A 16,286-nucleotide genomic window follows, 5' to 3' on the forward strand; every position below is an offset into this window, starting at 1 on the left:
GTGTTTCTACACTTGACCTCCTGTAGTTCTGTTTTGAGTTGTATGTTTTCAGCTACCACTTTTTTGTATTCTCTATGTTCTGTTATAGGTCGTGTAACGGGTTTATGTTTGGCAGTGAAAGGTAAGGCTTGCGCAAAGCTTACCGCATCCACCGGTGCGTTGCTGTGTGCAGGGCAGGCCGCTGGTGGCTTGCTTTTCATCAGGGCTTGCGCGTTCGTATTGTCCTGGGACATTGCTTTCGGCAACAATGTCAACCTTGGATGCTGCTGTTCTTGTTGTCATATCTCCACGGCATGGTTTTTGACAGCGTGCGTGTTCTGGAATTGCTCTTTCGGGTCGCTCCTCGTCCGTATTTCTATTCAATTCCTCTTCCTTTGACTTGAACCAGTGAGAGATTAGCTTGTGCGGTTTCTTGGTTGGTTTTGCTGCTTGGTTACGAACAGCCCTGAGGCGTTTCAGACAACTGCGGTCTCTAGTGACATGGTTCTCCGAACAAATTGCGTATGTCAGAGTGCAGTAGCGGTTCACTTCTGGGTTACCCATTCCGCAGGTACGGCACACGGGTGAGTCAGACTGCGAGCGCACGTCGGTGTGGGGGCCAACTTCCTCACACGCTCGGCAGAATAAGATGGTGTTAGGAAATTGAATACACTGCTTCTCACCTCTTTTGTAGTAAACATATCTCAGAAGAACCTCCTTGAAGTAGGTGAAAATGGCTCTAGGAGAATCGGTCAACACTCGAGCGTCGACCAGCGTTGCGCCTTCGGTGTGAAAACGGACGCTCGCTTTGATGGTCTAAGACGGGGTGTGCGGCTCTATGCCATGAATAACACCTTTTTTGGTTCCTTCACCTGCCGTAACATAGATGTTGACCAGGTGTGGTCTTCCGCTGATATTCAAAGACGTGTCACCTTTTATAGCCATTGCGATGGTCTTGTCTTAAGTCGACGCTAGTGCTATGTTTGAGCCCGGTCGGATGCGGAGAATAAATTTATCCCACCTGATCGCTCCTTGACAAGCCTTCACTACAGCGTCAGAGATCGCTTGGGAGGTCACATTCTTCAGACGTAGTCCCTGATGAGGTCGAAAGAATATTTTCAGATTGTCCTTGGGTACTGTGGCAGGGCTCCAACTTGTAGGTCACCCCAGGTGCTTTGGCTTGTTGTTCGTGGGAAGCCTGCTATCTGCGGAGAAGTCCCCCCTTGTTGAAATTTCCTCTCCCTCGCCTGTTTCTTCTTTGCTTTGAGCGACTGAGCGATTGGAATATTTGCCATCCCTCCTCTGTGTGGTTGGTGTCAGCTGCGGTGGGAAAATGACGTCGACGCACGCCACGTTGCAGTTCCTAGGCAGTGCTGCTTCATATCGGTTTTGCGCGGCAACGTTCATAACTTCTTCACTAAAATCTGTTTCCGATGGTCCTGCGGCTACTGTCTGTGACCTTTAAGTCGAGTTCATAGCCGTCAGCAACCGCGGCAAGGCTGTGGTTGTCGTCTTCGGGCGAGCGCCTCCCAACATCGCCGTCGGTCCTCTGCAAGACGCGATAGAGGTAGCGGAGGCCCACCTTGAGTGGAAGAATTGTCTGTGAAAACAGGAAGAAGGGCCCCGCGATATGTTTCAAAACAGTATTTTCGTGTTTCAATACGATATTTTTGGGAAAACCTTTCTGAAAACAGTTCAGTATTTAAGCGATAAGATGGCCTTGAACATTTTATTGAACTTTCATGTTTTGTTTGAACACTTAACTTGGCATGATTACTTTCGTTTTTACAAACTCAATGTGGTGCGGACACAATTCTATGTAGTGTGGACACATTTATGGGTGGTGTGGACACTCAGTGTTGAAAAACGTGAACTGATTGTGTAAGTGTTGTGCTATGTATATATGTATAGCCTTGTGTTTGCTACAAATGTGCGATGTCGACTTCTGTGCTAGAGGAGTAGCGGGCGCCACGCATTGGCACCAACCTCTCCTTATATACATTTAATTTAAAAAAAAAACTCGGTTTCAGTAAAACTGATGTCCACTGATGCTGGAGCACATCTCCTACACGCTTGTTGCAAATCCTCGTTTGTTCGAGGCGATGGACCTAACAGAAAATACGAGAACATATGGAGCTCGTTGTGCACATGTCTGCAGTCATTGGCGTCCCAGCAGCGTCTCTCTATTGCTCAGAGGTTCACATAGCAGTTTTTGGCAAAATTCCTACATTACTGATGTGTTTTAACACATATGAGAGTCCTCTGAGATGTTCAATAATGGGCAGTTCACTGGGGGGGGGGGGGGGCGGTACTTTTGGTACGCTTTCAACCATAGGCCGATAAACCTGCGTCAAAAAGAAACGTCTTGTTTGGAACCACTTGCAGCATTGTTGTACTTGCAAGAATGGAGTAATGGCGCTTGCTGCATTTTTCCGTGCATAATAACCCAACATCTAAAATATACCGAGCTGCAGGCACTTCTTATATACCTATCGCACGCAATTTTTTAATGCTACAATTACTTGAGTGCTGTAGACACCTCTGCGAGGTATCAATCTATAAAGCCTGTTTTTGGTGTAGCTCCAGTCAACGCCTCCTAGAAAAATTATGCCTGGAGCATCAGCCGCAAACGTGCCGCTCTACACTTGGATTTTACTCTCCCCCTTCGGTACGGAGGCCAACGCCTGTGGCGGTTACCCCTTGTGAACACAGAAATGCTCTCACAGTTGCCTCCGAGCAGCTGTGATGTCACGTGACAGAGCGGTACGGTTATGTCACGTGACAGTAGTACGGAGGCAAGTGGTCCGACGCGGCGGACGGTTGCAACACGCAGTAGGAGGTATGACCTCCAAGATTTTGTGCTGGCAGCAAACTCTCAATTGAAGAGAGAGCCACGGTCCAGGCATAGTTTTTCTAGAAGGCATCGCTCCAGTATACACGTCTCTGTTATGCTGAAAGATCCTAATGCCACGCATAATTCATAGCATCACCTAGCAAAACGCAGTACGTTTTGCATGCAACAAAAACAACGTTACTGAAAATCCCTTCGCATAATAAATAGAGTATAATACAATGGCGTTACAAGGTCCGTATTTTTTTTTAAATACACCTCTTTCTCTTGTTGTTGTTGTTGTTGTTGTTGTTGTTAAATGATCGTTGCCACGACATAACTATTACGAAGCCCGAATTTCTTCTAGTCCTTGCAAATAGCTCACTAATCAATTTTCTTTCTTTTTTTTACTATATAGCGTCCCTCTACTGCAGACACTTTCCAACGAAATCCTGGCCAAGATGTCGGACGTACTGGAAGTGGTACGTTGCATTCCGAGTATCTCTTGCGAATTCAGCATGTTTCATCAGCAGGTAATAAAACCTGCAGAATGATAACAAAGCCATTTCTAGCTCGAGCATTGGAAGAAACGAACACAAGCCCCATGTGTGATATGTTCGAGTCTGCCATTGGATAAGACATTTATCAAGGTTCGCTTCTTTTCTTTTGAGAGAAGTAACGTCTTGAATGACCGTTGTATGCTTACGACACTTCTAACATCACAGTATCAAGCTTCTAAATAATGCGATAGAATGACGCTAATCGTTAATAAGAAACTGTTGCGGGTTACCCACAATTAAACTACTCTCGCCCCTTGTTCATTACAATCAGCTGTCAGAAGCACAGATAAGAAAAGGCCCTTGATATACATTTCTCTGTGCATACAATAATCTATCAGGTATGCATGTACGATGACACTCTCATAACCACACCAGTCCGTTAAATATCGGTACAGGCTGCTGAAAGCAAAGAATCTAACTCAGTGAGAATATGTTCGGCCATATAAAGTGTACGTTTCTGAAGCGATCGTGTAAGATGACGCTTAAATGAAGCAATTACACCATCGGCCAATAACAACACTATCCATTTCCATAATCAAGCTAAATAGAAGTGAATAATAACCAGTGAAGAAAGTGCAAAAAAGATGTCTGCATTGTCATTTTAATAACAGAGTACGTATTTGACCGCATGGCTTCTCTATAGGAATCTTTCTAATGAGAACCTCAGGTTTCATACCTTCAGATTTTGTAGTTAATGATGCTAGTCATAGACTTGTCACTAGTTTGTACTCTACTTTGTTAGCAAGTAGATATGTCTTGCATGTGTCTCAATAAGAGCTAAACTTTATTTCGTCCCATTGCTCTGAAACAAATGCAATGCCAAGTAGGAGGTACAAGCGTTGGCCATTCTCGACAGAGCAAGTCGTAGCGCTCCTTCCATAGGTCGGCGAAAAAACAACACTTGAGCTCACACTGGTTTACTCATAATATATTATCTGCTCTGAGGACTAACTCCGGTTTAGTATGATCGAAATTTCCGGTAATTGGAATATCTCGGACTGAGACACATAGAAATTTTTGCAGCCGGACTTACTTGAATTAGACCTCAACAACATATTACTCAACCATGCTCACGCAATCTCACCGTTTGACTGGTACTGAGTGAACCATAGTAAGTCAACTCATGAATACATAAGCATGAAATTACGTCTTTGGATCATGGTGTCAATGCATTTTTGTGAATATCTCACAAAATTGGTGTTCTACGATATGCCATTTCATCTAATACCCTGAAATACGAGTTGTCAGTGGTAGCAATCCTGTAAGGCCATGGACGCGTTTCCAGTAGGCCATGGCATGACAAGAAATAAAATGTGAGTCACTTCGCTAATGGTAAGAGTAAACTTTACTCCTATATTGCGATGCGTTATGATTTGTTTGGGTAAGCTACCGAGATTGTACTGGTCGGAAGCATTTTTTTTCGGTGGACAACCGGTAAGGTCACAATGTGTTGAAGCATAAACACGAAACAAAATCTCTACATCTCTGCGCGCAAAAACTCTACGCGGAAACACAAGTGAACGGCATGATTCATCTATAAGCATTATGTCGCAGGCTATGCACACACGCACAAAGAAGTAAAAGTGATGTTATCACGTAACTTTGATGTCTGGTATTCGATTTCACCGCGCTCACGACGTATCCACTTTCACCCATGTTGCCGCCATGCAGAGAACTTTCCTAATGACAACCTGTCTTAATATTTGTCTGCCATATTTGACTAAAGCGAAACGAGCTGCACTAGACTGCCGCATGTGCACCCTTGCAGCCTTCGAGAGGGGAGACTCCTACGCTGGAGGTGGAACGAAAGGACCTGTCCGAAAGAGGACAAACACCCACGAACACACCTGTGGGAGGTGCGATGTTGAGTTGGCAAAACGATAGCCCAACCATCACAGGGACGTCGCTGTGCTACAGAAATGTTAACCTGGTGGTGGGGCTAACGTGTTTGTACGCGGTGTTTCTTTTATAACCACCGAAAATGTCTCACATGTGTTTGCAATGCAACGCGCGTTCTTATAGCCATTTTTATCACCGCTGCTATGACGCGATTCACACTATCTTTTTGATGTGACCACCCTAGTGCGAGCATAGATCAAAGTGGCGTTCCCTAAAAGCTCGGGCCATCCTGCTTAGCACACCAGCTCCGACAAATAATGTTCTCATACACATTTATTATTGCTCATGGAACGCGGTCATGACGCGAAACACAAATGGTAGTGCGCGCCTAGCTAAGTAGTCACGTGTTGCACCACTAGAGGCACAATGAACCGAATTGAGCCCAGAAGTTGTGTGCACGGTGTTGGCTATACGCAAAGCTGAGGAATCGGTTTGCTGAACATTTCGGAAATGCCGCAAAGCTAGAAACAGGAAAAAAAGCAAGGAAAAGAGACCATTCAGTGCCATACTACCAGCTGTTTATTGCCGTCGCCGGCTGAAAAACAGGTAAACTTCCACTCATGCGCAGCGGCGTTGAAGAGATTCCAAATACAAGTCATCACGTGACTGAAAATGCCACAAGCAGATCTCGCATACACATGCAAGATTTCACATACGTTTTATGCACATGCGTTATGCAGGATTTCTACCCTCCTGGCGTTTACATCATTCGACAGGGGACTTCGGGGGATACTTTCTTCATAATCAGCCACGGAAATGTAAGTATACCATTCTATTCAACTCACATATCGAGGTGTCTGACACCATGTGTCAGCGTGCTCGAAGGGTACGAATAGGCATCTGTCACAACATGGAAGCTCACTATTGATGCGCAAACGTGTAGCAGCTCCGCAGAAATTGTAGCCTGGGGCTGATATTCTATGCGCTTCATTAACGAAACGAGAGTTGTGAAAGAAGCTAATGGCACATTGATTGAGAAACAGCTCTATGTTTCGATGTACCCCATATCATGTTCCAGATGGTGAAGCAGTTTTCAAACGTCATGCGCAATATTTTCCTACATAGCACACTACCACTGTCCTCCTAATTCAAGAGTTTTGGCGCTCACCGTACTCAGCGCGTACACTTTACGAATCAGAAAAAAATACTTGAATTTCGCCACTTCCGGCACTCCTGTTTCCCACCAAACACGCTCACCTTTTAAGTTTTACACATTAAAACGTGACCAAGCTTTCGTGTTAGTGTAGCTTTAAGTGTGGAAGCATTTCCACGCCGACTGTACGAGACACCGCTGTGTCAGCGCGTCTGTCGATTCAGACCACATACTTTGAGTAATTATATGTAAGAAACAAACAAAACAAATTATCTTTGTGGTGCTGAGCTTCGAAGACAGAGCCCAGCGCTCTGCAGACGTTTGTATTACTTATTGAGAAACACTAGCGCTTGCATAAAGAGATCGTGTTTGAGCCATTTACTTTCTTGTAACGTTGGTCTAAAAATGTTAACAGACAACGTTTATATGAAGGCTTCGCAGAAATGTATCGTGGTAATAGAAAGAATTCGCGTTGAGAAAGGTGGCACGGAGGAGAAATTTTATTCTGCCAATGTGTAACGCCAAACGTGATGATCCTGGACTGCGCCTTCTGGATTGTGGCGAAAAAGGGGCGAGACTCTGAACTGATGCCATCCCGTTCAAATGAAGAGCGTAGTTCCCTTTAATTTATGGTTACACATCATACCGTGAATAATAGTCATGTACCTTGGGGAAGCTTTTGCTGTGTGGTTATCCTTTCTGCCTCTTTAAGTGTAAAACAAATCGGGGGGTGCAAAAGAAGCACACAAGCACATACTTTTAACAAGAAAGAGTTTCATGCTGGTGTCCACGACGTCTCCGCTGATGCATTTCCGTCATGTATAAGATGTCGTAAAATCTATGCTGACAGATTGCAAAGAACTGACAACAGAAGAGAGAAGAAAAAGTTTAGGTTATGGGCCAGCGAACCAGTGACCGCTCGCTGTTCCGCGCGTAGCGAAAAGCACTAGAGCACGAAACGTACGTTGTCAAGATTGCTAAAGGCAAGCCATTTATATGCACCATATACAGTTTCGTGGCCTTCAGAGCTCCGCAACTTAAGCGCGTTTTTTTTCATCAGTCTCTAGATGTCGTGAAGGGCTCACTAGAGTTTATGGTTGGGCGTGCTCTAAACGTCGTCGGCTTTCGCGTTTTGATGAGCGCGACGTTCAATGAAGCATGGTCTGTTCTGCGTGCGCGCTTATCTGGCTCGTGAATCGGGAGAGTATGAAGTTCATTTCGCTCGCTGCCACTGCTCACACACGAAGAAGTAGGAGTTGTGACAGCTCGCGCTCGTCCTGTGTATACTTGTGTGTTATTTCGCGCGTCTTTCTGTTTGAACAGCGCGCTTTAAGTATCGAGCTGTGAATGAAGTTATTGCGCGCTCGTCCTTTTTATGCTCATTTCGTGCGTGCTTTCTGCTTGAGCTGCACGCTGCAAGTTTTGAGCTGCTTGGCATTCTTCGCGTGACTTTTCAATTTGTCGCTATTACACACATTTTTAAATTCCTTGGCTCTTGTGGTGAAACAATACACAACAAACTCTCAACTAACTCTGCAAAGACACGTTTCACTTTAGTGCTGTACCAATTGCTAGAAAGTAATTCAGCCACGCTTTTTTCAGTCAATCACAGTTACGCACATTGAAAACTATTTCCATACAGCTTCTCTTTCAATACGAACAATGACACTCCTAAAAATAATGACAGCATAGTTATATAGAAACGTAACGGTGGTGGTTGAGGCTTGACGTGTCAATATTAGCGGAAACGCGTCCGTAAGCCAGAGTGTGATATTTTAAAATGTGAAATATACCATTTGAATAATCATCTTCCACATAGGCCAGCAATCTTGCAGTAAGCTAGAGGCACTTACTGGTGAAAAAAACGCAGGGAAGGTATTTAGAGAAGCGGAGTTGGTAACAGCCTACTAGATATCAGGGATTGAGAAATCACAATGTGCAATGCTAAACCTGCTTGTAACGTTAACGCCACGTACGGTTACCAGCGAGTGTCTTAGGGCTCTTAGGTCATACCAGTATAGAGGTTTTTCACTATATTGGGTTCGTTAAATGAACGCGGTGACAAAAGAACCTTAGGGCTCGTTCACACCAAAGCCGGAGTCCTTAAAGCGGAATTTAAACACGTCGAGAATGCGCCTAATTCTGCAGACTGCATGGCTTGAATGGCTGCCCTCGCAGCAGAGGAGATCAGGGACTTCTTGTCCATCCTCCCTTCCACCGTGTCGTCGTTCCGGCTGCTTAATGCAAACTGAATGTTTTGTAAGAAAAAAAACGCAAGTGTCTTCGCCGCATGTCGTTCTCAATGCCTGAGGTAAAGCCAATGAGGCTTCAGAGGGTGAAAAAAAACGGAGGAGGCGTGAAGCATGTATGCAAGGGTGTGTCAGCTTCACTAACATGAAAACAAGGTAGGGGCGAAGCGTTCCGTGTGCACCGGTGTTTTCCACAGTAACACCCACAGTCCTCGTTAAGTTAATGCGTAGGCTGAGAACCTTTATTAATCAACTACGCCCAAAGAAATCTCCCTCCGGCAATTCATTGCAGGTCAAGATACAGTGCCTATTATATGGGGTGGCAAGTGAGCGTTGGTGCAGCGCCAGCAGTGGGTTTTTAGGGGCTTGTCCGTCGGCGGCGTTGGCGTGCGCCGTAGCCTTAATCATGATGACCATGACGATAATGATTCCTGTCAGTGACTGGCTTGTGCAGTATATGACATCTCAATAGTTTCTCCGAAGCATTTTGTATGACTGCAAACAACCAACAACCACCAGGGTAACGTGCAGAGACCTTTTTTTTGCCAAGTTCAGGCTGAATCTAATACCACAAAGCAGTATTAATGAGGTCCCATCGAAATTCACAACACAGCATACCCTTGTGACCTCTAAACCTTGCATATAACTGTACGCCGCATGCACTTATATACCTTATAAAGTGAATGGAAGGATGACCGCAACCGCGGCTCAGTGATAGAGAATCCGACGCCTTATTCGAAGGTTGCGGGTTTGGTTCCTGCCGATGGCAAGTCATTTTTTGTCCACTTTCTTTTTTTGACACATACACAAATACTACTTCTAATTACGGCCCCTATACATTCCCTGACATTATAGTGTGTTAGTTCTCATTAGTAAATTACTTTGTCACTCATTTACATACGTGAGGGGTCAATGTCGCGGGTTATTTATGGTAACCCCGAACGATCCCACTGCTTCGCCCGCTTATCATCATTCAATTCGTGGATATGCCGTGTATTTTCAACCGAGAAACTCGCTGGCAGATGCTTTCTGCGTTGGCGTTGTTGCCTGCGGGCGAGGGCGCGTTCTCGTGCCTTACCAGCTGGTAGAGTTTTTATAGTCAACACGGGCCGTTCGATCTTTTTCGCCAGACGGTGAGTGCTAAGAGAGTGGTGCCCTTCCTTTTGCTCAAGCAAATGAACCGTCAAGACAGCAGTAGACGACGATGCACGCCGACCCACCTATGATCCTAAGAAGTTTCGCCTCTAAAAATCCTCGTGATACGGCCGCTTTCGCCGGCTGAAAAATAGATTTTCTCCGCTTTCCCACTTGCCCAATTGAGTCACTGCACCTTCGGAGTAAAATAAGAAAGGATTATGTGCGGGGTGCACGAATGGCGTGCCACAATTCAGAGCTAAGAAACGGGTGTAGTTTTTGTTTGCACCATGATAAGTTCACCTCAAGTCAGCTTTTCGACATGAACACTTATGCCATAACCAAAATTAACTATAGCATCCAGATTCGACGTCATATGACTCGGAAATATTGAGGAACCACGCATCACAGTCGTTATACCACAACTTTTGATTTCGCGTTTCAATCTGTGAACACTGCCAAATTTACACAAACCAAATAAACCGTTTTAAACGTGATTACCAACATAGTTGTGTTTATTTTACCGCTTGCTACTAACCATTCACTATCTAAAGATTGATGTTTTATTACTTTTTTCTTGGAAACGAGTGGCGTTGAAGAAACGCTGATATCAAGTTATTTTCAAGTGGTAACAGTATGCTTTGCAGCTCAGCCACCTGCGTCCAGCCTGCTCTAATGCATTAATAATTGGTTTTGGATGCGTCCGAACTTCACGCTTCGTTCGAAGTATGCATATTTTGTTTACTTTAGTGGCAGGATCAATTCATATTCGAGCATGGCAAAGGCAACCCTCAATTATGTACCGTCTAGCGCAAGGAACGCTTCATGCTTTCTTTCGTCACTACCTGCGTTCAAGCGAGCTACTACTTTTTTGTGATGGCCTTACAGGTAGGGCTAACAGAAATTATTATACCGAAATACTAAAGAGAGTTCCGCTGACTGTTATGGTGGACTGTAAGCTATATCAAACTTTTTGTAAGTACCATTGTAGTTTGTTGCAGAGGAGGCAGACTGGCGCTGTGTATTGTTCGGGTCATTTTTGCGGGTGCTACAGAAAATGTAATTTAAATAGGAACTCAATTTTGAATGTTTATAAAGCTGGATATCTCTGTAGACGTTTCCAGCATATAGCTTATACGTCTATGCCAATTCGATTGTTTTCGTGAAGGATGCTCTAGAGCAAGCATCTGCTTGGCGTCTTTCTGTATAATGTAGTCGCAGAGAGCGTGGAAAGTGCCTTGCGAAGCGCAGGATAGGAGACCTGCACTGCATAGGTGGCGTGCCAAAAAAGTAGCCCTGGCGGAGAGTCGCAACACAGCTGAGGCGCTCGCGCCCTGACGACCGGCCACAGTGTACCCTGGTTAGAGCATGCGCTTGTGCCAATGCAGCACTTCATTTCGAAACAAACATTTCTAAAAGTGATTGTGCCAGTAATACGGACTGTGTTTTAGAAAAAAAAAACTTTCTCTGACGGCAACTTCACATAAGTGGCACTCAGAAATACAGAGAATCGCTTCAATACGGACAGCGTCTATGCATGTGGCATCGAAGAAGAGGGCTGTGGGGGACTCGCTTGCTGGAATAAGTGCAGACCGGTTGTGCCCTCGTGATCTCCGGCGTCAGCGTAGCTCTGGCCGACTGGGCTCGCTCTACGTCATCTCCTGGCGCTGACCTCCGACGACAGTGTAGCTCTGACCGCCTAGACTTTCTCTACGCCATCTCCTGACGTCGACAAGAGCTCTCGCAAGTGGTGCCCCGTCCTCGGACTCCTGTGACCGTGTTTACATCTTTCCTATCTCTTTTATCTCCTCGATTTGTCGTCGCTCTCTCTGGCTTTCCTCATCTCTCTTTCTCTCTCTACACCTTTATTCCTATCCTTTTAATCCCTTCTCACCCCCATCCCTTGTGAGCTACTGCTGAGGTGTCGCACCCTGATGCAGACAGTTGCGGGGCTCACTTTTCTTTTCTTTTCCTTCTTCTAAACATAAACACCCCCCCCCCCCCATTAGTAGTGCTGTGCAGTGATGGCGACTCCCTCTTCATCATTTTATGATTACCTGCTGGATTTTGTGCTAAGCAGTACCGGCTGATATGCCCGTACAGCGACGATACCAAACGGCGCACTTCCGCGGTCTGCAGAAGTGCGCAGTGTGGCATGTACGTGGACGTTGAGCATGTACGTGGTATGTACGTGTATGTATGTGGACGTTAATCAAGCAAACCACCGAGACAGCATAGCACGGGTGGTGTCGCGCTCCTATGCTTGGTGGCGTGGGATAAATTCCCGATGACGGCGGCCGCATTTAGGTGGAGGTGAAACACAAAGAGCACCCGTGAACCAAGATATAGGAGCGCAGTGAAGAACTCCAAGCGGTCATACCCAATCCTGATTAGGATTAGGTACAGCTTGCCTGAAATCATATCTTGCTACAGCGTCTCTGAAATCATACCTTATTTGGCACATGAAAGCCTATGAATTATTGATGTGGAACAGACACCTCTATATTATGCAGACAGAGGCAAGCAAAAAAAAAGCGAAACCGTGTGTTAAGCCAACTAAACCTTGAGTAAAAAAGACATTTGATCCATCTCTGAGAAGGCTTCAAATCAGATGTTACATAGCCAAGGCAGCCGGTGAGAAAAAAGCTTACCGCACCGGCCGGCTCTAGAAGGCTAAGGTTTTAGTAGTTCGCTGCTGTTTTGGTAACAATTAAGAAGCCTGTATTCAGCACAAAATAAGTTTAACAGACGCACCTTATCATCGAATAATCATCGTGAGCGTATCTTTTGTAACAGTTCAGTGGCTTATAGGCGAACATGCCCCCGCACAAATCTTGTGGACAAGACACCTTTCCTTCCCCGCCACGGTAGTCTAGTGGCTAAGGCACTCGGCTGCTGACCCGCAGGTCGCGGGATCAAATCCCGGCTGTGGCGGATGCATTTCCAATGGAGGCGGAAATGTTGTAGGCCCGTGTACTCAGATTTGGGTGCACGTTAAAGAACCCCAGGTGGTCGAAATTTCCGGAGCCCTTCACTACGGCGTCTCTCATGGTGGTTTTGGGACGTTAAACCCCACATATCAATCAATAAATGTTCTGCTCTTTATCTCCGATGTGGCGAGTCACGCTGGTTTCTAAACCAAATGGTGCGTGTCTACTAGATTCAAACATTATTCAAGACGAGCACCAGTGGGAACCAGGCGCAAACAGGAGCATTTAGGTTGTGATTTTTCGAAAATAAAATGAGAATATTGTGCAGCATGCATCATTATGTAAGATTGTTTTTCTAATCTAACGGCCACCACAAGGCTCCTCCCTATGTCACCGAGTAACGTTGAAAAATAGAATAGCCAGGTTGTCTACATTATTTGCATACGAATTCGTAGAAGAAAATCTGCCTTGTTTCTAAGATGTTACCGGGTGCACCTTTGCCTCAGCTGCTAGAATAGTTGTTTTCACTAATACAAACGCGAATAATACTCGATGTTCATATGCCTTCGTTAGTTTTCTTTTTTTTAATTAGATATTTTATTTATTTATTAGTTTTCACAAGTTTAGTTTCTTTACTTTCACAGCAAAAACAGAATGTTGTAGTTAGACTCGCACAGGATTAAAATTTCTTTAAAAATTACAATTTGGCTACTAAAAAAAGAGCTTATTGTCTAGAGTCCCCTGGAAATAGTCATATGGCTGCTTGCAATTGAATTTTGCATAAATATATAGCTAAAACACATGCTCAAAATAACCATGAATACCAAGCTTAAAAACACATTTTCAGCAAAAATTAGTTTTCACCATTACACTTTCAAAATACGTTTTTTCTCAAGATCCATTTTTGGGCAACTTCCTGAGATTAGATATCATCTTTTTCGTACTTCTGAAAGCCCAATCGAATTGAAATTTCATGCACTTAGTTAATATCATATGAAGGATTCAAGCATCTCCTTTTAAAAATTGATATCGCCTGTTTAATTATTACAAACCTAAACTAGCAACTACTTCGAACTGAGGATTCTAAAAATTATCAATTCCAATTTTTCTCGTCTATAAGAAAGACTTTCAATCACTTCGTAATTGTTATTTGTATTCTACACTTAATGTGAGTCTAAAATGACTTGCATGAGCCAATATTGGCTCAGAATTATAGGCTAGAGGGTAGCGCTATTTTTCTAATTGCATCTCCCCTAATTTGTGCTACAGGCATGGTTATTGTTACGAATAAAGCTGAGGACTACTCGAAGCTTAGCTTTCTGTTGCCAGCCGATGCGGTAAAGCTCCTGTCTGCATTGGCTGCAGGGACAAAGTGACACCGTAATTGAGGATTAACAATAGTATCGTCAAATGTCTTCATTTTTTATTTGTCGCTTGTTTCGCTTTTATGCATAACCTAGCGTTTTAGTGAATACGCTTGCTTGTGTTTGATGAACATGAAATATTGCACTTGCTAACCAGCTATGATTGAGGGACACACGGTTATATGAGTTGCAGGATCAATTGAGACTGCTTAAGGATTTTTAATGTTGACATAAATCTAAGAACGCGGTTTTTCTTCTTATTTCTTTCCATTTAAATGCGGCCACCGTGGCCGGGAATCTACTACGCACCACAGCAGCGTGAAAACATGCGTGCTAAGCTGCCAAGGTAGTTTGCCTAATCAACGTCCACGCGCACACATAATACACATCGTGAGTACTTATGGAGGCAGGAAAATAGATGCAGCTACTTCTCACCTCCGTTTTTTACACTGCAGAAGTAGGCAGCGTGGCATCAAAGCAGCACGTAGTTTTCAATGGAGACATATCAGCCTGAACCACCTTGACACAAATCCCAAGAAGCAGTAAAAAATGTTCACAAGAGAATCGCCATCATGGAACAGGGCTCTCTTTTTGACGCCATAAGTATATACACATAGGCGCAGTCTTCTTTGCAGAGCTTCTTTCCGTTTTGCATGGTTTGCTTCTAGAGTAGTAGTTAGGTTTGGTGCAAGCGAAGGAACCCAGTCGGTAAACGGCGCCTGACTAAAATGGAAGATAATAAAATGTGGCTGTGCAGACGAAGTACTAAGGCATTCGTCTCTGCAAGCGACTTTGTTGCCAAACCTCGTGAGCTTGTGTTCACCGCACCTGTGTTGGTTAGTCACCGGCACCGTGGAAGGGTTCTCACGGTGAGCCAGGCTAATAGAGAATTCCACTGGTAGATCTGAAGTGGCCACTAAAATCCTGGAGCAAGCACTCGGATTGCGGCAAGCCAGATCTGCGAGTGGAACACATTAATGCCCTGCCTGAGGTCGCGCCACAAGTTGTTTGCACATACGTCCCTATACCAGTACTGGAAACTTCCTCGACATAGCCGATTATCTTCGGCTGTAGTGCCGAGACTTTAACCGTGCACACGGTGGTAAAGCACGTGTGGCTAGGCGTCCTCGTTTCTGCTACTCTTCGCAGAACTAGTTCTGTCGGTGTCGCTCAAAGCGAAAAGCAAACTAGCAGCAGCATGTCCAGCAGCATCAAACAATATCATTTGAGAAATTTGAACAAGGGCTCAGGGCAACGCCTCAAAAAGGCAAAAAAAAAAGAAAGAAGAAACCGCTCAAGGCAACATCGCTGCCCGACTGTACAGGGAATGATGGCAATGCATTCTCAGAGTTCCGGCGAAACCCGTTTCTGCAAGACGGAGCACGCGGAACGCTCTGTCACAGAGTGGGTTGCTCCTAACTTGCCAGTGGAACGCGAGAACTTGCTCCGAATCTACCAGCAGAACGCAGATGCTCGACCACTGAGTAAGAGAACTTTCTCCCTCTCGAGCAGTGGAATTAGCCAAGAGAAACAAGTGGTCCCTGTAGCGACACCACTTCCGACAGGATGATGTGGCGGCGTGCTGTCGCAGTCAGTATGGACAGATGGCAGCATCGTGCGTACTAACTCCAGACAGCCGAGCGGCTGTCTAGACAAGCTTGCTGTTGCGCGAAAGTATTTCAGTCAGCACCTAGTTCTTCTTTGATAGAGTTCCTTATTAGCTCGATGTAGTATCAAACCCGGGAACAGAGTCAGCGCTGAGGACGGCCTCTCTCCACTCTTCCCGATATCGTATTCGAGCACTAAGTTTCCGTCCTCTCCATTTCTGTCCATTTATATCTGGTGATCACTCATCCCCGCTTAAATACAGACCCATATTTTAAACAAGTACCATATGTAAACATTTGGAGTACATTATACAGTAACAGGTAAACTCCTATTTAGAAGAACACAATATCATATTTAAATAGCAGCATGGTTTTCGCAAGGAATATTCATGCGAAACTAAACTCGCGGGATTTCCTCATGACTTCCACTCATAATTGAACGCCGGCATTCAAACTGACGCCATATTCCTTGATTTTCAAAATCATTTGATTGTGTCTCTCACCATCGGCTCTTACTAAAACTTAGGTAGCTTGAAATTCACTCACTGGTTCTCGCCTGGCTGCAAGCGTTTCTTTACAGTAGAAAACAATTCACGTCAGTCAATAACTTTAACTCTCCTTTGGTTGAAGTCTCATCCGGA

General features: G+C 44.8%; 1 protein-coding gene across 1 annotated transcript in view; it reads left to right on the forward strand.

The window, feature by feature from the left end:
* The window catches only part of LOC119161732 (cGMP-dependent protein kinase, isozyme 1), a 315,895-nt gene that overhangs the window by 149,690 nt on the left and 149,919 nt on the right, over positions 1–16,286 (forward strand). Inside the window, exons 5-6 of the mRNA XM_075880279.1 lie at positions 3,228–3,291; positions 5,949–6,026. Of these exons, the coding sequence (XP_075736394.1) occupies positions 3,228–3,291; positions 5,949–6,026 (142 nt within the window). The remainder of the gene's footprint in view (positions 1–3,227; positions 3,292–5,948; positions 6,027–16,286) is intronic.

The sequence above is a fragment of the Rhipicephalus microplus genome, chromosome X, assembly GCF_043290135.1.
Source record: "Rhipicephalus microplus isolate Deutch F79 chromosome X, USDA_Rmic, whole genome shotgun sequence".
NCBI lineage: Eukaryota > Metazoa > Arthropoda > Arachnida > Ixodida > Ixodidae > Rhipicephalus > Rhipicephalus microplus.